This window comes from Protopterus annectens, chromosome 1.part0 (assembly GCF_019279795.1).
Source record: "Protopterus annectens isolate FY-2018-M chromosome 1.part0, PAN1.0, whole genome shotgun sequence".
Classification (NCBI taxonomy): Eukaryota; Metazoa; Chordata; order Ceratodontiformes; family Protopteridae; genus Protopterus; species Protopterus annectens.
This window is the reverse complement of record NC_056725.1, coordinates 1,546,111,382-1,546,133,646: the sequence shown is the minus strand read 5'-3', so window position 1 is coordinate 1,546,133,646 and position 22,265 is coordinate 1,546,111,382. Positions and strand designations below refer to the sequence as shown.

Genomic DNA, 22,265 nt, shown 5'->3' with positions numbered 1-22,265 from the left:
TGGTAATTCAAGCCATCTTAACTGTTCTAAGGCAGTGCAGTGGTGTGTATGGTTGGGGAGGTTGGTTGCAAATGTAGCAGTTTTGTGGTAACAGGCCTTAAGTTTGCTAAGATCAGATTTCCTAAAGTTAGTGAAAATAGAGGAGGCATACATTAAGGTAGATAGTGGGTATACTTTGGCAATAGATTGTCTAGTGGTAGGAGTGAAAATGTTTTGGCTGTATATAGTGAGCCCAGTTTAATGTGGACCTTTTTTTATGGAAAGTGCTATGTATGTCATATTTTAGTGAGTTATCGATAGTGACTCCTAGTAATTTGGAGTTCTCAACCAGTTCGATTTTTGTGTTGTTGGATGCAAGGATGTGGAGTTGGGTGACTGAATTGAGATTCTGTTATTAGTGAAAAGTATAAGTTTTGTCTTGTTAGGGTTTAAGATAAGTTGATAATGCTCTATGTCAGTGAAGACCTTTTGGGTTCTAGTTTTGAGTTCAAGGAGGGTGGGAGCTGAGCAGATGATGGTGGAGTCATCTGCATATTGAACAGTTGTGGCTTGGTTAGTGGCAGAGCTAAGTTTATTGGTAAAGATGGTAGAAGAGTAGGGGGCCTAGGATGGAGCCTTGTGGAATGCCAACAGAGACTGGCAGGAGTTCTTCCTGCCATTTGACTGCCTATTGACGTTCAGACAGGTAACTATGAAACCATGCAATAGTAGAGTGGGAGAGAATACTGGCAGATAAGTCATATGGTAGTTTTTGATGGGAAACAGTGTTGAAAGCTTTTGACATATCTAGGAAGGTTGCTGATACAGGGTAACCACTGTTTTTTGGCTGGTTGATAGAGTTACTGAAACTAAGGAGGGCGGTAGTGGTGCTATGTTTAGGTCTGAAACCATGCTGGGAGCTAGAGAGGGTGTTGTTTAGTAGTAGGTCGGACATTAGTTGTGAGTGTATGCATTTTTCAAGAATTTTGCTTAAGGGGGTAGTATAGCACTTGGTCTGCAGTTTGTTAATTCTGTGGATGTTCCTCCTTTGTGTAGAGGAATTATGTGTGACATTTTCCAGAGTTTGGGAATGTATTGTTCAGAGATAGAGCAGCTGATGAGTATGGAGACTGGGTATGAGATGGAGTCTGCTGCTAACTTGAGAAACTCAGGGAGTGGCTGGTCTGCAGCAAGTGTTGTTGGTTTTGGTTTGTGAAGGAGTTTTTTATGTAGCTTGCTTGGATGGGCTTAAAAGAGAAAGGGGAGTTTTGAGGGGTAGAATTAGTGGGAATAGTTAGTGGGTTGTTTTTATTGTTTAGGAGGGACTGTATAGATTCTATGAAGTGAGAATTAAATTTGACTGCTATGCTGTCTGTGGAGTTTGGGGGAGGTTGGGATGGGGGTGTAGATTTGGCCTAGGTTTAGGAGTTGCTTAATAGTGGCCCAGAATTTTTGAGGGTTGTTTTGATGTTTTTGCTGGAGTAGTGAATAATATGATTTTTTGTCATTTCAAATCCATGTTTTGGTTTGGTTTCTTAGTTGGCGGTAATGTAGGAGGAAACTTGGGTTTTGGATGAATTATAGTATTACCAAGCCAAGTCTCTTTCCTTCATTATTTGGAGAATGTCGATACTTAGTCATTGATTTGATTTTGCCTTGATGCGCTTTCTTCTAATTGGTGCCAGAGAGTTAAGTATCTTTAAGAATGATTCAATGAAGTATTGGACTGCATCGTCTAGGTAAAGGTGTTTTAAGGGGGTCCAGTTGTACTGTTTTAGAGTGGAGTTGAAGGTATCTATAGAGAAGTGTCTTTTATTGGGGATATATTTATATATGTTTGTTTTAGCTGAGCTTATCTTTTGCCTGAGAAGGAAGGTGGGCATGTGGTCACTAAGGGAGTCTGGGAGATGTCTGGTAGTAGTCAAATACTCTCCAATAACTTGCTAACTCCATCAGGCTGTAAAACACCCACTGAAAAATGATGCTGTGAAAGGACCCTACATCAGTGGTATAGCCACTTTAATTAAACTATCTAATCTACCAGTATTCCTAAATTGCCCTTGAAATTTGATGTATAGCCAATGGATCTTGTTTTACTAGGAAGGCATTCAGTGCTAAAATATAAATAATTTAGAGACAGATATGCATGGCTTGTAACCTTTAACCCAAAGCATAATAATTTAACATGGCACAAAAGTAAGAGATTGTTATGGCTGTCATCCTACTTAAAACAACAACTGTGAACAGTTAAAGATATAATAGGAGACACATGAAATGGGTTAGTAGCTCAGTTTCAGATATCAGCTTTGCATCTCTGGCTGTTATGTACACTGATGTAGATGCCAAACACAATATTTTGTAGTATATAAAAGCTCCATATACAGAAGTCTTTTATTCTGCTCTTTGTTTAGCACATGTTACTCAGTGCCTTTTCTTATTGTGTCACTAATTTCCTAATCAAGGAGACCCAGGTGCCACAAACGTTGACCTTTGTCAAGCATGCAGTATTTTGTTGCTGTCCTAGTATGATGATTCTGGTATTGCAGGGATAGTAGAACAGTTGTGTGATAGCAAACCAAGGCATTTTCTTACACTGTGAAAACAATGTAATAATAATAAAAAAACAAAACAAAACAGGGCAAGCCAATGTGGTATCCTCAGGCAATCTGTAAAAAAAGTTATTCTAGAAACTGTATCAAGTCAATAAAGAAAAGGCATGAAAATGCATGCAAGTCTATCCAACCCATTAAGACATTACAATTTGCTTTCTTATAGATAACCTGAGAAGCATACATTAAGTTTTGTTTATTTAACTTGCTCTGTTTTGGAGTATGTGAATACTATAGTATGAACTATTATATTATAGATAGTACTTGTGGTTAAAAAGCATTATGTTATTATGTAACAACGGACAGAGAAACTAATGCTGGGAATTGTTTTTCAGTTTGGCTTCTCCATCAGTATGGACGGTTTACCTTGGCAAAAACAAGCTGAACATGACAAGTAAAAATGAAGTGTCCTTCAAAGTGAAGAAGATTGTTGTTCACCAGTACTATGATTATGACAACCATGATTATGACATTGCGCTTCTCCAGATTGAAAGACCAGTTATGAAAACACCCTTTGTTCAACCTGTCTGCTTGCCTGATAGTGCCCACATATTTCAGCCAGGAATTAAGTGCTGGGTCACTGGCTGGGGAGCTGTCAAGGAGGGAGGTGAGTGAATCCCTATTTTGTTAAAAAAAAGAGTGAAACTTCCAATAACTATATCTTTCAAAAGAGTGCACTTACTGGTTTAAAAAAAATCAGACATGCAAAGAGATATCAAAGTCTGCCTTTGCAGAGACCAATATTGTGCTCTAACTAAAATAACTACTTTGCAGGTGAATAAATCAGCTCCTCTTATCAAAATGTACAGTCAAATGTATCCCAGTGTGTTAAATTGTCTGAAATGCAACAATAAAATTCAGCAATGTGCCCCATAGTTAGTTGTAGTAATGAAAATACATTTATGAATATCCATAGTGATGTGCATAACTTCTTTTTTATACTTTTCATGCTGTGTCTGAAAAGGTGACAACACTAACATTTTACAGAAGGCGGATGTTCAGGTCATAAGTCAAGATATCTGCAACTGGTCATACCAGTATAAGATAACGCCAAGGATGCTGTGTGCAGGTTATGCAAAAGGAGAGAAGGACGCATGTCAGGTAACTAAGGAGCACTTTCACCATTTAGATATAGTATGAATGTTTTAATTTCACTGGGAGGCAGTTCAGTCTTCAGTATATAGAGTCTTTAGTTTTGTTTAATCTGCTAATTTGTCTAGGACAGGGGTTTTGCTTTCTGAAATACTCAGGGGTTGGTTTCCTTTACCTTCATTGTGATATTTATTAAGTGGTGCTGATAACTGTGCTGAACAGTAAGAAAATAACTTCAAATGTGCATTTCCTGACTGCCATTACATACATAGATGCTTATGCAGTTATATGTACCTCTTTGCTATGAAATATGCATGCCTAAAATTTGTGCATTTAAAAATAAGGTGTGTGGCAGTTAATATAGAGGATTAAGTGAACAAACTGTTAAAAAGACTCATCCTGCAGTCCAGTGGTTGACTTCATAAGTCACCATATGACACCTGCATGACTCTAAGCAAACCACTTCAAACAGTGCTCCTGGATTGAGTCTGAAATGCTCCATATCATTGTTCACCCCTGGTTCATAGATTCATAGGTTTGTTCTAGGCTAATGGCCCTGGAGCCTTTACAAGCCTAGCCCATAGGATTACCCTGACATCGTGCCACCCGAACTTAGATCCCAGTGCCTCTGTTGAGTAGAGCCACTGGAGTGATCCCTGGAGTGAATTTTCTATTTCCCATCCATTCATCATGATTTCTCTTGAAGAGGTCCAGTAAGGTGCTTTGTTTGACATGTATGGTAAGTCTATTCCATAGCACGGGCAGTTTCTGGGTTATGAACCTGTCCCTCCAGCACGTTCTGTTGATTGTGATAATGAGGTTGAGGTCTCTGGAGCATGTAGTGTGAAGGGATTGGGATTTCTTTAGATGTAGCATTTCTAACAGAGCTGGGTCAGACATGACTTTGTAATTCAAGCAGAGATCGCCTTTAAGTAGGTGATATGAGACAGAGAATAGTTGGAGTTTTTTGAGTCTGTCCATATAGGACAAGTGTTTAAGGCCTAGGATCCTTTTTGTGAGGTACTTTTGCGGCCTCTTCAGTTGTTGCAGGTGTCTAGTGAGGAACATGGAAAATGGGGCATTTGTACTTGATGATTGGCCTAATGAGGGAAGAGTAGAAGGAGACAATGACCTCTTTCTTCCTGGATGCAAAACCTTAGTACCTTAGTAATGAGATGTGTCACATAGAAGGACTTTCTGAGCACAGTGGCAATGTGGTGGTCAAAAGAGAGGTTGCTGTCAACCTGTGTTCCCAGATCTCTCATAATGCCTTCTGTGTTTAGTGGACTACCATCAATGTGGTAATTCACGGGAACCGGGTTTTTCTCAAAGGGGATGATGACACATTTTTTGGCATTGAGCTTAAGGCCATGGTTCTGACACCAGTCGGTGGTCTCAGTGAGACTTTTCTGTAGGATGTCAACATCACTTGGGGAGTTAATAATAGCTCCCAACTTGCAATAGTCTGCGAACTTTGTCAGCTAGTGTCCCTTCATGTTGTCCTGGACTTCAGAGAAGAAGATACCAAACAGGAGAAGACCCAGGACCAAACCCTGTGGGACTCCACCCATAACTGCTCAGCAGTCTAACTTGGAGTCAGCTACTTTCACACTGTGAGTTCTATCTGTGAGCCAGTTTGCAACCCACCTGGTGATATAGGGGTTGATGCCTAGCTTAGTGAGTTTTTCTATGATTCCTAAGTGGGGAATGGTATCAAAGGCCTTGGCCAGATCAAGGTAGGTTGTATGAACCACTTTGCCTTCATCCACAGCTCTGGTGACTGACTCAAAGAAGTCGACCAAGTTGAGCAGGTATGAGCTACCCTTCACAAAACCAAACTGTGTAGGATCCAGAGTTTGGAGATTTCCTATATCCTTGTTTATTAGGTCCATGATGATGAGTTCCATAGCTTTGCATATCAGACTCATCAGGCTAATAGGGCGATAGTTCTTAGGGTCTGTAATTGCTCCTCCATTGTGGAGAGAGATGACTGTAGCAGTGTGCCATTTGGTAGAGACAAAGCCTGAGGTGAGGCTGTGATTGAACAGGGCACACAGGTGAGGTGCCAGTTCACTCTGTAGTTCATGTAGAACACGCCAGGGTATTGTCAGGTCCCATAGAAGCTGAATTCTTGGCCTTGGACAGTGCTGTTTTAACCTGTGCAGCAGTAATACTGGGTGCCTGGCAATCTACTGGTATTGCAATTTGTCCTATGGAGGGGGGGAGAGGGGTAAAGCTGGCACTGAATCTGTCAGCTAGTATATTGGCAATATCTGTTGGCTCAGTATAGGAAGTACCATTGTGCAGTAACTCAGAGTAAATCTAGGTATTGCCGTGGAGATTCTTTGCATTAACTATAGAAGGCCTTGTGGTTGTCTTTACTATCTGCTGCAATTCTGTTTTCATATCTGGCCTTAGAGGATTTGATAAGGGATCTCAACTTTTTATTGAGGCTGATAAGGGAGTTTTTCCAGTCTTGGGACTTCACCTTATTCCACATCAGTTTCCTCCTTCTGTTGTAGAGTTTGTTTATGGCAGGGGACCACCAGATTGGCTTCCTTTTTTTGGAGGAGATTGTCTTGGTTCTGTTGTGTATGGCAAGATCCATGCATTTGTGTACATGTTCGTACAGTGCATTGGTGTATGATTCATCAGTCATGCAATTATTCTCCATTTGCATGGGTGCAGTGAAGTTAGCCACCTCTGTTTTTAGGAGCCCAGAGTTAGCTTTGGAGAAGTTTTTCATGGTGGTTACCTTTGCGAGGGGGGGGGGTGTGGAATTCCAAGGTGATTAGTTTGTGGTCAGATCTAACCAGGGAGGATTTGACTATTGGTGTAGAGCAACAGTCGCCCATGTTAGTAATGACCAGGTCATGGATGTTACTACGTCTAGTGGGGGAAGAATGAGCTGGTCCAGGGCTTTGGAATTAACGAATTGCAGGAAATGTTGGGCAAGTGTATTGGTACATAAGTAGTTTTCCCAGTTAATGGAGGGGTAGTTGAAGTCACCCAGTATGAAAGTTAGGTTGGACCCCAATATTCCCCAGGGTGCTTAGGAATGTGGAGTGTGAGTCTTGGGACATGGTTGGGGACCTATAGCAGGCTATGACCTGAATCACTGTCTTACCCAATGTTTTCTGCACCTGAAATATCTCTGATGCGCTATGTTGGGCCACCAGTCTGGAGGTGTGCGCATCCTTTATGAATATGGAAACACCACCACCTTTGGAGCTTCGGTCCAAGTTCTGGGGGCGAAAGGTGTGGAATGAATTATAGCCTGGTAGTGCAGGGGTGTTTTCTGCTGCCTTGAACCAGGTCTCTGTTACAGCACAAAGGAGTGCTTCGAGCGAGTGCATTTTGAGATTTTAGACTTATAGCATTGAGCAGCATGACCCGCAAATTGCATTTGGGGACTTTGGAGCTTCGGTCCAAGTTCTGGGGGTGAAAGGTGTGGAATGAGTTATAGCCTGGTAGTGTAGGGGTGTTTTCTGCTGCCTTGAACTAGGTCTCTGTTACAGCACAAAGGAGTGCTTCAAGCGAGTGCATTTTGAGATTTAGACTTATAGCGTTGAGCAACATGACCCGCAGAGTGCATTTGTTTGTAGCTGTCATGGTGGTAATTTAGTCTTTGGAACACCACCTAAAAAAGGCACTATAGGGGTGGCAAGAGCCTTGGCCAGTATCCGGAAGCCCAGGGGTGACAGATGCAGGCCAACTCTAGCAAAGCACCGAGGTCTCTCAATCATGTCATCCCAGGCAGACAGACACTGGTCGAGTACGTTTTTGCCTTGGAGGCCTCTGCTGTTTGGGTAGATTTTTATTGAGAGCCTCTGCGAAGGTGGGTGTGTGGTTTTTGTTTTTATGTGATGCCAGTGCTGGTGTGTGTTCTGGAGGGCTATGTGTTCCATGTGGTGTGGTGCAAGTGTTGACCTTTTCTTGACCAGCTATTCCGGTCCTGGCTGGAGAGTGGTTAACAAATACAGATGCATGTATTAAATAAATAGATAAAGTTCAAGTGTTCATTATCATCTTGGAATAAGGCATTAACTTGGTATGATGTCTGTATATATAGAGATACACAGACACATATACAAACACACACACACACGCACACACACACACACACACACACACACACACACACACACACACACACACACACACACACACACTGTACCACAAACACACAAACACACACAGACTTAAAGAAAAAAACATCCACAAGCTTATAGACATGTATACCCTCTCATGCAAATATGGACGCACACACACACACACACACACATATATATATATATATATATATATATATAAATATATAAATATATCTATATATATATATATATATATATATATATAGATATATATAGATATATATAGATATATATCAGATACAAAACGACAGTCACCACTCAATGTTCCAACAGCTTAGAAACAAAGTCTATAAGCATAAAAAAGCTGAGCGAACACCACGGCTATAAAAAATGAAAAGATTTATTCAGTCTAAAATGGACAAGCGCTTTCACGTAACTAAAGTACGCTTCTTCAGATCCTTAGTTAAAACACTGTGATCCTAACATTTATATACAATCACATGACCATAATCAATCAATCAATTAAGACATCAATTAAAAAATGCATCAGTTAAAGGAAACCTTATACCCTAGTCATTTCATTGATCTTGCATCTAGCACAGGTTTAATATTAATACTACTATTGAGCCCTGGTGGTGAGTGTGCCCTTATCCTGAAAATCCACTTTAATTCTATCCTTAACAGGAAGTTATTATTATCTCCCTGTCTTAAGTTGTTGCTAACTTGTTGCAGTGCTCTAAAATTAAAACTGTGTCCTGCCTGCTCTATAATATGTTTCACTAAAGCATTTAGCATATTTCTATTTCTAATTTCATATTTATGTTGGTAAATCCTATCCCTTAACCGTTTTATAGTTTTTCCTACATAAAAACTTTCGCAATTATTGCAGCAAGCTAGACAGATAATATTTTCACTATCACATGTGGCAAAAAATCGTGGCTCAAAAATAAAATTAATATCTGAATGCTGATAAATCTGTTCTTTACTTATTTCATGACACATCTTGCATTTCCCACATGGGTATGTCCCACATCGTCCACTAGATGTCTCTATTCCATTACTTCTATTCTGTGGTCCGCATGATAACTGCTTAAGATTTTTATTATTCCAGTATAAAAAACTTGGTTTTGTACCTATGAGATCCCTGGTCTCATCATCTATAGTCAGGACTTGCCAATTCCTTCTTATAATATCTGTTATTATGCCATTATCTACAGTATAGCTCATATTAAACCTTAATTTATTCGTCTTTTTTTCTCTAACATCTCTCTTTGTATTGAGTGGAATAGATAAAGAATTTCCTTCATTACACTCACTATCTAAGCTCTCTTTCACTATTCTTATCTCACTATCCTTATAACCTCTCTCTACTAATACAATAAATAAAACTCCGTGTGACCAGGCCACGATATTTTTTAATAACAAAGATTAAAATTCAACAGATTCAGCGCTATCGTCTGCCGCAAGCAGACTTCATCATCTCTCTACTAATAAATTCTCCAATTTTTTATTTCTGTTTGTTCATCATAAGGAGAGCTGCAGATTCTTCTTATTCTCTTTATCTGCCCCTTATATATATATATATATATATATATATATATATATATATATATATATATATATATATATATATAGATCCCTATCATATGATAGAAACCTCATTTGACTGAAAAGCATTTGACTGAAACCCATAATACTGAATTTCAACATACTAAATTGTAAACTGGACCATACAAAACCAGACTTGGATGTGGGGCTATGCCCCCCACACCCCCCAACTATAAACACTAACTCCAGGACGGGTACCTGTTATTTAATCGACCGTCTTAAATGTCGAATATTGGAAGTTCGAATGGGGAAGTTCAAAAAAATAGAAATGTCGAAGCCGCGGAAATTCAAATTCTTTCCCAGGGAAATAATTTGGTTGGCTGTTTCCACGGCTTCAACATTTTCTGTACTGTGGTGCAAAAGTTACGGATTGGGTTAAGATAAGTGTGTGAGTGTGACGGACGTTAGGATTAGAGTGCGGGTAAGGTAAGTTTGCGAAAGTGACGGACTTCAGGGTTAGGGCGCTGTTAAGGTAAGTGTACGATAGTGACAGACTTTAGGGTTAGGGCGCGGGTAAGGTAAATGTGCGATAGTGATGGACTTTAGGGTTAGGGTGTGGGTAAGGTAAGTGTTCGATAGTGATGAACTTTAGGGTTAGGGTGCGGGTAAGGTAAGGGTGCGATAGTGACGGACCTTAGGGTTAGGGCTTGGGTTAAGGTTAGTGCATAGATAGTTGTGTATTTAAGGTGTAGTGTAGGTTTATTAGGTTTTTGGTGTGCCTGTGTTGTGTGTGTGTTTTTGGAACAGCAAATTTTTTCCCTGGGAAAAAATTTGCTGTTCTGAGGTTTCGATATTGTCATATAATTGAACTTCCAAAATTTTGAACACCCCCTCCAGAACTACACTACAGTGGGGAAAAGGGCATATACCTTTAACTTACCTTACAGTATATCAATGCTACCACTACTATGCTCTTTTCCCCACTGTAGCGCAATCCTGATATTATTATATATAGTTAGGGGGGTGTGGGGGGCATAGCCCCCCCCACCTAGTCAGGTTTTATATGGTCCCGTTTACAATTTAGTATGTTGAAATTAAGTATTATGGGTTTCAGTCAAGTGACTTTTCAGTCTTTTGAAATTTCAGTCTTATGGTCTCAGTCAAATGGGTTTCAGTCAAATGAGGTTTCTATCATATGATAGGGATCCATATATATATATATATATATATATATATATATATATATATATATATATATATATATATATATATATATATATATATATATTTATATATACATACACACACACACACACACACACACACACATATATATATATATATATATACACACACACACATAGATATAGATAAGATATCCATATAAATATATATATTTATGGATGCGTATATAGATACAAATATCAATGCTGACACAGATACAGAAAAAAACATGAGTTTCAGGAAGTCTCCTGAACTGTATAGTGTAGGTGTGTGCTATAGGACAGTGATCTGTCAAGGTTTCCTCCATGTAGTGAATCTTAAATAAATTATTATTTTTGTCTAATGCCATATTTAAGGCTGCTGCCAGATGTTTAGAAAAAAAATTCTAAGCTTGTTTTCTGCCTTTCCTGTAACTAGTCTAGTCCTGATTCAGATCTGAGGTAGCCTATCTACCACAAGGGGAGTAGTTTCTGGCCCAGAAATTGTAGTTTATTGGCCGTTTGGGCAGTTTTTCCATCTCTTTCAACTTTCTGGTTTAAAAGCCCGCGTTTGCACTTGTTTCCCACCTTTCCTGTAATTAGTCTAGTCTAGATATAGATTTGCTGCACTCAGGACTGTTGGTAAGCTTCTGAGCCCCCCAAGACTTTTTGTGTTGGAGGTAAGCCTTCTAGCTTATCAGTGGGAGTGGTAAGCACTAGGTAGCCTATCTACTACAAGAGGAGTGGTTTCTGCCCCAGAAATTGTAGTTTATTGTCTGTTTGGGCAGTTTCTCCATCTCTTTCAACTTTCTGGTTTAAAAGCCTGTGTTTACACTTGTTTCCCACCTTTCCTATATATAGTCTAGTCCAGATACAGATTTTCTGTATCCAGGACAGTTTGTAAGCTTCTGAACTCCCCAAGCTTTTCTGTGTTGGAGGGAAGCCTTCTAGCTTGTCAGTGGGAGTGGTAAGCACTAGGTAGCCTAGCTACCACAAGAGGAGTGGTTTCTGGCCCATAAATTGTAGTTTATTGGCTGTTTGGGCAGTTTTTCCATGTCTTTCAACTTTCTGGTTTAAAAGCCCACATTTGTGCTTTTCCCGCCTTTACTGTAACTAGTCTAGTCCAGACACAGATTTGCTGTATCCAGGACTGTTTGTAAGCTTCTGAGCAGTGCCAAAGTCTGCTCTTCAATTTTTCCCTTAGATCTGCTACTTCTCTCCTCTTCTGCACTTTTACTAGCTTATTAGCTTAGCACTCTACCAAAATTCTTGTAGCAATTATTGTAGCACACAAAAGTGCAACCAGCACTAAACGTTCTACAAAGAAACAGCTCCACTACTTATTATTAATGCCCACCCCTCCAGGCATGTTTAAAGGTCAGTTCCTTGTGCTTTCTCCTATTAACCTGGTGAACTTGGGCATCCTGAGGCAATGTAGCAACTGCCTCATGTGCTCTGAGAGCCCTCTCCTCTTACCCCCAACATTCATACTTGCAAGAGATGCACTTATATATCCAAATTGGAAGCCACTCACTATCCAGCCAAGACCAGAATAGCTGGTCAGGAGGAAAAGGTCAAAACTTGCACCACACCACATGGAATACATAGTCCTCCAAAACACACACCAGCACTGTCTTCACATAAAAACACAAACCACACACCCTCCTTCGCTGAGGCTCTCAAAAAAAAATCTATGCAAATAGCAGAGATCTCCAAGGCAGAAATGCACTCAACCACCATAACACAACACTAATCATGAGACACATAACTCTCCCAAACAGTGTGCCACTCAACCAAAGCCACTAAGGCAAAACAGCATGCCCAACACACTAGTCATACATGACTCGATAGTGAGACACACTGATGTCCCACTCACTAGGCTGAATAAGGAGAAAGTAACAGTCAGCTGCCTGTCAGGAGCCAGGATCCGCCACAAAACGCACACACTGAGGTCCCTCAACAAAAGGTACAAATATGACTCTGTCATTGTACATGTGGGTGTGAATGACGTAAGATGCACCTCACTGGACTACATGAAAAGAGACACGGAGGAGCTCTCGGATTATGTAGCCCAGGCGGGTATGACCCTAGCCCTTAGCATCCTACCATCACCCAGAATGATACCACAGTACAAGCAGAAAATGATTGATTTCAACAACTGGCTGTTTCTGGTGTCATTCTAAGAGGATCCAGTATCTGTCTGAATGGGATGACATGATTGACAGACCTCGATGCTTTGCCAGAGTTGGCCTGCATCTGTCACCCCTGGCCTTCTGGATACTGGACAAGGTTCTTATCACCCCTATAGTGCCCTTTGTAGGCGGTGTTCCAAAGACCAAATTACCACCATAACAGCTATAAACAAATGCAATCTGAGGGTCATGCTGCTCAACACTAGAAGTCTAAATCTCAAAATGCACTCACTCAAAGCACTCCTTAAAATGGATAACATCGACATTTGTGCTGTAACAGAGACCTGGTTCAAGGCAGCAGAAAGCGCCCCTACACTACCAGGCTACAACTCATTCCACACCTTTCAACCTCAGAACTTGGACTGAAGCTCCAAAGGAGGTGGTGTTTCCATATTCATAAAGGATGCGCATACCTCCAGACTGGTAGACCAACATAATGCATCTGAGATACTTCAGGTGCAGCTAACATTGGGTAAGACAGCGATTCAGGTCATAGCCTTGTATAGGTCCCCAACCATGTCCCAAGACTCACACTCTACATTCCTAAGCACCCTGGAGAATATTAGGGTCCAATCTAACACTCTCATAATGGGTGACTTCAACTACCCCTCCATTAACTGGGAAAACTACTCATGTACCAATACACTTGCCCAACGCTTTCTGGAATTCATTAATTCCAGTGCCCTGGACCAGCTTGTTCTTCCCCCACTAAAGGTAGCAACATCTTTGACCTGGTTATGGCACGATGCCAGGGTAATCCTATGGGCTAGACTTGTAAAGGCTCCAGGGCCATTAGCTTAGTACACACCTATGAACCTATGAACATATAGCAAGACCGGTTTGTGTATTGTTACATAAGCTGTACATACCAAATTCATATCGTCCCTTTCCTTGTTCTACTCTAATTACATACAGTATTATGTTTAAACCTCCATCTCTCCCATTTCATGGTCGTAGTATACACAGCAGAAATGTTCATATGCTTTTCCCCATTACTGTGCCAGTTCATGCAAAAACATTAAAGCTTTTATTCTCCTTTTCACCCATCACACCTTGGTCCTTCCATACAATCTTGCAAATCAGTCCCTGGAATGATCATTACAAAGATGACTTCCACTCACAAATTGGTCACTAGCATTCTAAATCTGTAAAGTAGTACAACCTGTGCCATACACTATGTATGATGCAGTCTTAATACACCATTTGCAGATCAGCCATATGCACACACAGACACAGAACACGCTAGCCTCAAACCTGCTTTATTTTCCCATCCCCAGCACACACCTATATGTTGTGTTAACTCCTGCCTACCTGTCAGTCAGGCATCTGGTAGAAGAATGCTGTTATCAGCACTACCCTTCCACCTTGCAGCAACAGGATGAGCACACATATTCCTGTTACTCTACCCACCCACCATGCAGCGATAGGATACTCACACATATTCCTGTTACTATATCCTCCCACTTTGCAGTGATAGGATGAGCACACATATTCCTGTTACTATATCCTCCCATTTTGCAGTCATAGAATGAGCACACATATTCCCGTTACTCTGTCCTCCTACTTTGCAGTGATAGGATGAGCACACATATTCCCGTTACTCTATCCTCCCATTTTGCAGTCTAGACTACAATAAGGAATGCCTCTATTAGCAACCACCTACTTTGCTGTCCCATCTCTAGCACACACTTTTATCATATGTGTTACACCATTTCTTGCACTGAGTCCCCAAAACACAATTAGTATATTTAAACCCACCCACTGCTTTTCAATTGCTGACCAATAGATTGCAGATACACATCCTTCATCTTAAGCTTGCTGTTTAGTGTTTGCCACCAGAGAATTTGTAATGTCCTTGTATATTTCTTCAGCCAATCAAAGGCACACACACACACATTTAGTGTATCACCCTATCTCTGATATGCTTCATTCCCTCTCATGTTATTTCAATATGTATACCCATCACTTCCAGTTTAATTCACGGCACATGTACCAATAGACCTGGAAACCCTATCTGCCCTGAAATTTTACATTGGTACACACTTTCTGAGTAAATAAACCAATAGAACCACAGAAATGTTTATTATGTAAACAACATAAGCTTTCTTGTTGCAAAAGTTTCATCAGATTCTTAAAAGCAATTTAATTGAATGCCAAAGTTTATATAGCAATTATCTGATCAGACCATCCAATCATTAGAATGCAATTTCAAAGGCATGCAGCGATTTTAACATGAAAGTACAAGCTTTACAAATGTGCTAAAATACACTCATAATTTTCATTTCATAATAGAATGCTTCTTCCTCAGCAGTGGTTTAACACTAACAGTAGTGTTTAACCCTGACTTTTTATTAACCCTTAACATTTTGTTATCTCTCTGTACTGTTTCTAGAGCCTGGTCCCTGCTGGTAGGATTTGGATCAGTCTTTCCAATGACTGCAAACATGAAAAAGTATGTTGTAGAAGTTTTAGTGATATGCTTTGATAAAACATTAGTCAGAACACCTCTCCCAATATTAGGGTTGTATTCTGCTAGTCTGTCTTTAAGGCAGTAGTTTGTTTTACCTACATGAAAACAGTGTATTTAGTGAAGGTTGCCAGATAAATATTATTCCTGCTCAGGCAAACAGCATAGTGTGTAAACATATATTTTGTACCTACTACTGGATACTTACAATATATTCGCACAATGAAGCAGAGTGTGGGTATATTCTTTTTTTTTTCTTAGCGTGGTTCACATTAAACCTTGGTCTATCTTTATAACATAACTTTTTTTTCACGTTTTCTTCATGCTTAAATGTGAATTTTGGTCTGTCTAAAATATATTTGCTCAGTTTACCAAAACTTGTTAAGCTAGGTTATTTTTTGTTAATGATTTCAGCAATCTGCTGGAACCGTAAAATTTACTAAACTAATAGAATATCCCATTTATAAGTGCACAACTCTGAAGTCAGCCTGCAATGATATAAAATTAGTCAAGCAACAATTAACAGTACACAACTCTGAAGTGCCAGAAAAATATACAGTATACAGTACTTTGAACATTCTGTTTGCTCAATAATACCCTCTCAGGGAAATAAGGCTTCCCTACAGTCTGCTCACCATTAGTCACTTCCTCTTTCAAAAAATGCATCATTTATGTCTGATACCAAAGAATCCAGTTCCATGTTTAACATACTGTCCATTGTTGTTAGCTTATTAGCAATCCATGTGAGACACCTTTAAATGTGAACCTTGGATGCATACTTGTTCTATGTACATAGTTACACATACATATGCTTCTTTTGTAAATTGATGTACAGATCTTTTCTTGTTCTATTTATATAGATACATAAATGAAACTGATGCAGAGTAATTCAACTTAAGAAGCAAAAAAAAATGCCTGTGGTGTCACACGATTAGAATTCAACAGATCATAGATCATAGATCATTTTGTATGATCCCAGATATTGTCCTCAAATCTTTTGTAAAATATGTCACCAGTATATGAATTTTAGTTAATTAGAGCTTTTTGAATCTCCCACATTGACAGTTTTATATTTCAATACATCTTTGCCACTGAGATAGCTATTGCAGTGCCAGCAACCTGATGGTAATTAAGCAATAACCAACGATGTGGTGTGGTAGATTGAAGATTTACCCATGGTTGGTGTGGTTTAATCATGAGGGCGAAGTCTGAGTGATTAAGCAAAGGCAACCATGGGTAAATCTTCAATATACCACAATCACACAGTCGGTTATTGCTATTATACAATGACATTATTTAAGAAAAAAAATACTTACTTTTCTTAAATAATGTCTTTGTATAATGGCGGATTGCTGTTCTTCCAGTGGTTGTGGTATACTACTTCTGCGTTTTGATGTACTGCGCATGCATATGGGATTTGCGTTCCCATGCATACCCAGTACATTAATGTTTTGAAACGGAATTAATGGAGAAAAGAAAGTCTCCATTGCTCTGTTTTCTCTCTCTTTTTTTTATTGTAAAAAAAAAAAGGTTTGGGGGCAGTTTATACCAATGGAAAAAACTTCGGGTGACCACACCTGTTTCCGTTGGTATATTGTGGAATTTACAATGGGCACGCTGGTTAGGCTGGCCATTCAGTGTGCACGTTTTAGAATATTAATAGGGAGGAATTGTATCTTCTTCTTCTTTCGGATGCTCCCATTAGGGGTCGCCACAGCAGATCATCTGTTTCCATTTCTTCCTGTCCTCTGCATCTTGCTCTGTCACACCAACCACCTGCATGTCCCTCTCTCACCACATCCATAAACATTATCTTAGGCCTTCCTCTTTTCCTGTTACCTGGCAGCTTCATCCTTAGCATCTTTTTCCCAATATACTCTGCATCCCTCCTCAGCACATGTCCAAACCAACATAATCTTGCCTCTCTGGCTTTGTCTCCAAACCTTCCAACCTGGGTTGACCCTCTAATATACTTATTCGTAATCCTGTCCACCCTCGTCACACCCAGTGCAAATCTTAACATCTTTAACTCTGCTACATCCATCTCTGACTCCTGCCTTTTTGTCATTGCCACTGTCTCCAACCCATATAACATAGCTGGTCTCACTACCCTCTTGTAGACCTTCCCTTTCACTCTTACTGGTACTCACCAGTCACAAATCACTCCTGACACTCTTCTCCACCCACTCCATCCTACCTGTGCTCTCTTCTTCACACCTCTCTTCCACACTCACCATTACTCTGAACTGTTGATCCCAAGTATTTAAACTCATCCACCTTCACCACCTCAACTTCCTGCATCCTCACCGTTCCTCTATCCTCCCTCTCATTCACACACATATATTCTGTCTTAGTCCTGCTGACCTTCATTCCTCTTCTCTCTAGAGCATATCTCCACCTCTCCAGGGTCTCCTCCACCTGTTCCCTACTCTCACTACAAATCACAATGTCATCTGCAAACATCATAGTCCACGGGGACTCTTGTCTGATCTCGTCTGTCAACCTGTCTATCACCATTGCAAATAAGAAAGGGCTCAGAGCTGATCCTTGATGTAATCCCACCTCCACCTTGAACGTATCTGTCACTCCCACCGCACTCCTCACCAATGTCACACTACCCTCGTACATATCCTGTGCCACTCTTACATACTTTTCTGACACTCCTGACTTCCTCATATAATACCACAACTCCTCTCTAGGCACCCTGTCATATGCTTTCTCTAAGTCCAAAAAGACACAATGCAACTCCTTCTGACCTTGTCCGTACTTCTCCATCACCACTCTCAGAGCAAACATCGCATCTATAGTGCTCTTTCCTGGCATGAAACCATACTGCTGATCACTAATCATCACCTCCCTTCTTAACCTAGCTTCCACTACTCTTTCCCATAACTTCATGCTGCCTGATCAATTTAATCCCACTGTAGTTACTACAGCTCTGCACATCACCCTTATTCTTAAAAATCGGTACCAAAAAACTTTTTCTCCATTCCTCAGGCATCCTCTCACTTTCCAAGATTTCATTAAACGATCTAGTTAAAAACTCCACTGCCATTTCACCTAAACACCTCCATGCTTCCACAGGTATGTCATCTGGACCAACAGCCTTTCCATTCTTCATCCTCTTCATAGCTGTCCTTACTTCCTGCTTGCTAATCTGTTACACTTCCTGATTCACTATCACCACATCATCCAACCTTCTATCCCTCTCATTCTCTTCATTCATCAGCCCCTCAAAGTACTCTTTCCATCTGCTCAACACACTCTCCTCGCTTGTATGTTTCCCTCATTATCCTTTATCGCCCTTACCTGTTGCACATCTTTAGTAGCTCAGTCCCTCTGTGTAGCCAATGCTACAGGTCCTTTTCTCCCTCCTTAGTGTCCAACCTCTCATACAACTCTTCATACACCTTATCCATAGCCTTCGCCACCTCTCTCTTTGCCATGCACCTCATCTACTTATACTCCTGTCTACTTTCTTCATCTTTCTGACAATCCCACTTCTTCACCAACTTCTTTCTCTGTATACTCTCCTGTACTTCCTCATTCCACCACCATGTCTCCTTGTCATCCTTCCTCTGTCCAGATGTCATACCAAGCACCTTTCTAGCCATCTCCCTTACTAGCTCTGCTGTAGTTACCCAACTATTCAGTAACTCTTCACTGCCACTCACTGCCTGTCTTAACTCTTCCCTGAACTCCACCTCACAATTACCCTTTTTCAATTTCCACCATTTGATCCTTGGTGCTGCCCTCACACTCCTCCTCTTCTTGATCACCAATGTCATCCTACAGACAACCATCCTATGCTGCCTAACTACACTTTCTCCAGCCACCACTTTACAATCTCCAATCTCAGACTGGCCCTTCTACATAAGATATAATCCACCTGTGTGCATCTTTCTCCACTCTTGTCTGTCACCCTATGCTCATCCCTCTTGTTAAAATACATATTCACCACAGCCATGTCCATCCTTTTCGCAAAATCCACTACCATCTGACCTTCCGCATTCCTTTGCTTAACACCATACCTACCCATCACTTCCTCATCCCCTCTGTTCCCTTCACCAACATGCTCATTAAAATCTGCTCCAATCACCATTCTCTTACCCTTGGGTACAATCATCACCACTTCATCCAACTCACTCCAAAATTTTTCTTTCTCATCCATCGCACACCCAACTTGCGGAGCATATGCACTAACAACATTCATCATTACACCATCAATTTCCAGCTTCATAAACATCACTCTATCTGACACTCTTTTCACCTCCAAAACACTCTTAGCATACTGTTCCTTCAGGATAACTCCTACGCCATTTCTCCTCCCATCCACACCATGATAAAACAATTTGAACTCACCTCTGATACACCTAGCCTTGCTCCCCTTCCATCTGGTCTCTTGCACACACAATATACCAACCTTCCTTCTGTCCATCATATCAGCTAGCTCTCTCCCTATATCAGTCATACTGCCAACATTCAAAGTTTCAACCCTCACTACCACAGTCCTAGCCTTTACCTGCCATCGGGCATGCCTTCCCCCTCTTCTCCTCCTTCGGCCAACAGTAGACCAATTTCCGCCAGCACCCTGTTGGCCAACAGTACTGGTGGCGGTCGTTGCTAACCCAGGCCTCGACTGATCCAATATGTATATCTGTACTGTTGTCCGCATGTATGATTTGGCAAAATTTTATGACGGATGCCCTTCCTGATGCAACCCTCCCCATTTATCTGGGCTTGGGATAGGCACAAAGAAATACACTGGCTTGTGCATCCCCAGTGGGAGGAATTGTATAATAAAATTTTTTAAACATAAAAACATGATTTGTTAAGACTAAGTCAAGTAATATACAATCATTTTCATACTTCTTAACAGCAGTTACTGTGCTGGTATAAGTGCAGTCTCACTGCCAGTATCTCTGGGTATCACAGAGAATGTTGTTGTTGTGTCTTTTGGCTTTTCCTGGTTAGGGATCGCCACAGCGGAACTCCGGTACGCTAATGATTGGTAGTTGATTTTTACGTGCCGAGTTACCAGCCCTGACACACAACCTTCAACGAAGGTACACCCATTCACGCATGTCTCCACGCAGAAGATGGTCTAGCTGAGAATTGAACCAGACAGCGTCTTACTGTGAGGTGACAACGCTACCGCAGCACCACCACCACGAATCTGGGTATCACAGAGAATAAAGTATCTAGATCTGATATCACCAATAGAAAACATACTTACTCATGCTCCTGTGACCATTCAAACACCTCAGAAAGTCAATTGTGTCCTGGATGTAACTTTTAATATATTTCAAGTATTCCAAGTACAGTGCAATTGGTTGTCATCCGCCTACTACCAAACAGATTTGGTCTCAATGGAGTGTTTCTCAGTTGCTTGTGAAACGTTAGAATTCCATATATAAAAAAATATATTTTTGAAGATGCCAAATATAAGAAATCACATAGGTGTGGTAAAAGGTCATTAGACAGCTGCAGTTCATACAGGGCACATTTGACCCTCTGGATAATTTAATCAACTTGTATCCTAGTAATTTCTCTGAATTTAGTAAGATCTGACAATAGTTCTAATATTGTACTTTTATAATGCACTTTGTTCATAACTACAATTGTACCACTCTTATCAGCCTGATTTATTACCTTGTAGCTCACCAATCAAAGGATTGGACAGTATGGATGTGCAATTTCATGTCATCTCTGTAGCCAGTTTGGTGGATATGGGCATCTTGAGACAATGTAGCAATAGTCTTATGTTCATAGGTTCATAGGTAGGTACTAGGCTATTGGCCCTAGGGCCTATATAAGCCTAGCCAAAGGTACCCTGGCTTTCGTCACCCAAGAAAATTATTTTCCTGTGCCACTGTCGAGCAGAGCCACATAAGTGATCCCCGGGGTGAATTTCCTATCTCCCATCCAATCATCAAGATTTTTCTTGAAGAGTACTAATGAGGAGCTTTGTTTGATATAGATAGGTAGTTTGTTCCAGAGTATGGGAAGTCTCTGGGACAGGAATCTATCCCTCCAGCATGTTCTGTTTATTGTGGTGACGAGGTTTAGGTCCCTAGAGCATGTAGCTCATAGGGATTGGGATTTCTTTAAGTGGAGCATGTCCAACAGCTCTGGGTTTGACATAGCTTTGTATGTTAGGCAGAGATCGCCTCTGAGTAGGCGATATGCAATGGAGTAAAGCTGCAGTTTGTTGAGATGGTCTGCATAGGGCATCTCTTTGAGGCCAGTAATCCTCTTTGTGAGGTATTTCTGTGGCCTTTCCAATTGTTGTAGATGTCTTGAGAGGTACATACCAAAAGGGGCATTGTACTCTATAATGGGTCTAATGAGTGATGAGTAGAGGGGAACAATGACCTCTTTTTTTCCTGGATGAGAAACCTTTTGTGATGAGATGTGCCACTTAGAAGGATTTCCTGACTACTGCGGCGATGTGATTATCAAAGGAGAGACTACTGTCCACCTGTGTCCAAGGTCTCTTATCACACTTTTGGTGTTAAGTAGACTAGCACCTATGTGGTAGTTCATGGGTACTGAGTTTTTACCAAAAGGAATGACAATGCACTTTTTGGCATTGAGCTTGAGGCCATGGCTTTGACACCAGGCATCTGTCTCAGCGAGGCCCTTTTGTAGGATGTCCACATCTTTTGGAGTTTTGATTATGGCTCCTAGTTTGTAGTCATCTGCAAACTTCATTAGTCAAAGACCTTCTTTGTTGGCCTGTACTTCAGAGAAGTAGATACCAAACAGGAAAGGACCCAGGACTGAACCCTGCGGTACTCCACTTGTCACTGGTCTGAAGTTGGATTTGGAGTCTGCTACTTTCACAGTGTGGGTTCTGTCAGTGAGCCAGTTGGCAACCCATCTTGTGACATAGGGATATATACCTAGTTTAGTGAGTTTATCTATAATTTCAGAGTGGGGGATGGTGTTGAAAGCCTTGGTGAGATCTAGATAGGCTGTGTGAACCACCTTACCCTCATCTACGGCTTTGGTGACTGCTTCAAAGAAGTCTATCAGGTTTAGGAGACATGATCTGCCTTTTATAAACCCGAACTGGGTGG

General features: G+C 40.7%; 1 protein-coding gene across 3 annotated transcripts in view; it reads left to right on the top strand.

Annotated features, from left to right (window-relative positions):
• The window catches only part of TMPRSS6 (transmembrane serine protease 6), a 1,200,807-nt gene that overhangs the window by 1,137,625 nt on the left and 40,917 nt on the right, over positions 1-22,265 (top strand). For all 3 annotated transcript variants that reach the window (XM_044068021.1, XM_044068020.1, XM_044068019.1), the window contains 2 exons: positions 2,924-3,195; positions 3,553-3,689. In XM_044068021.1, the coding sequence (XP_043923956.1) occupies positions 2,924-3,195; positions 3,553-3,689 (409 nt within the window). The remainder of the gene's footprint in view (positions 1-2,923; positions 3,196-3,552; positions 3,690-22,265) is intronic.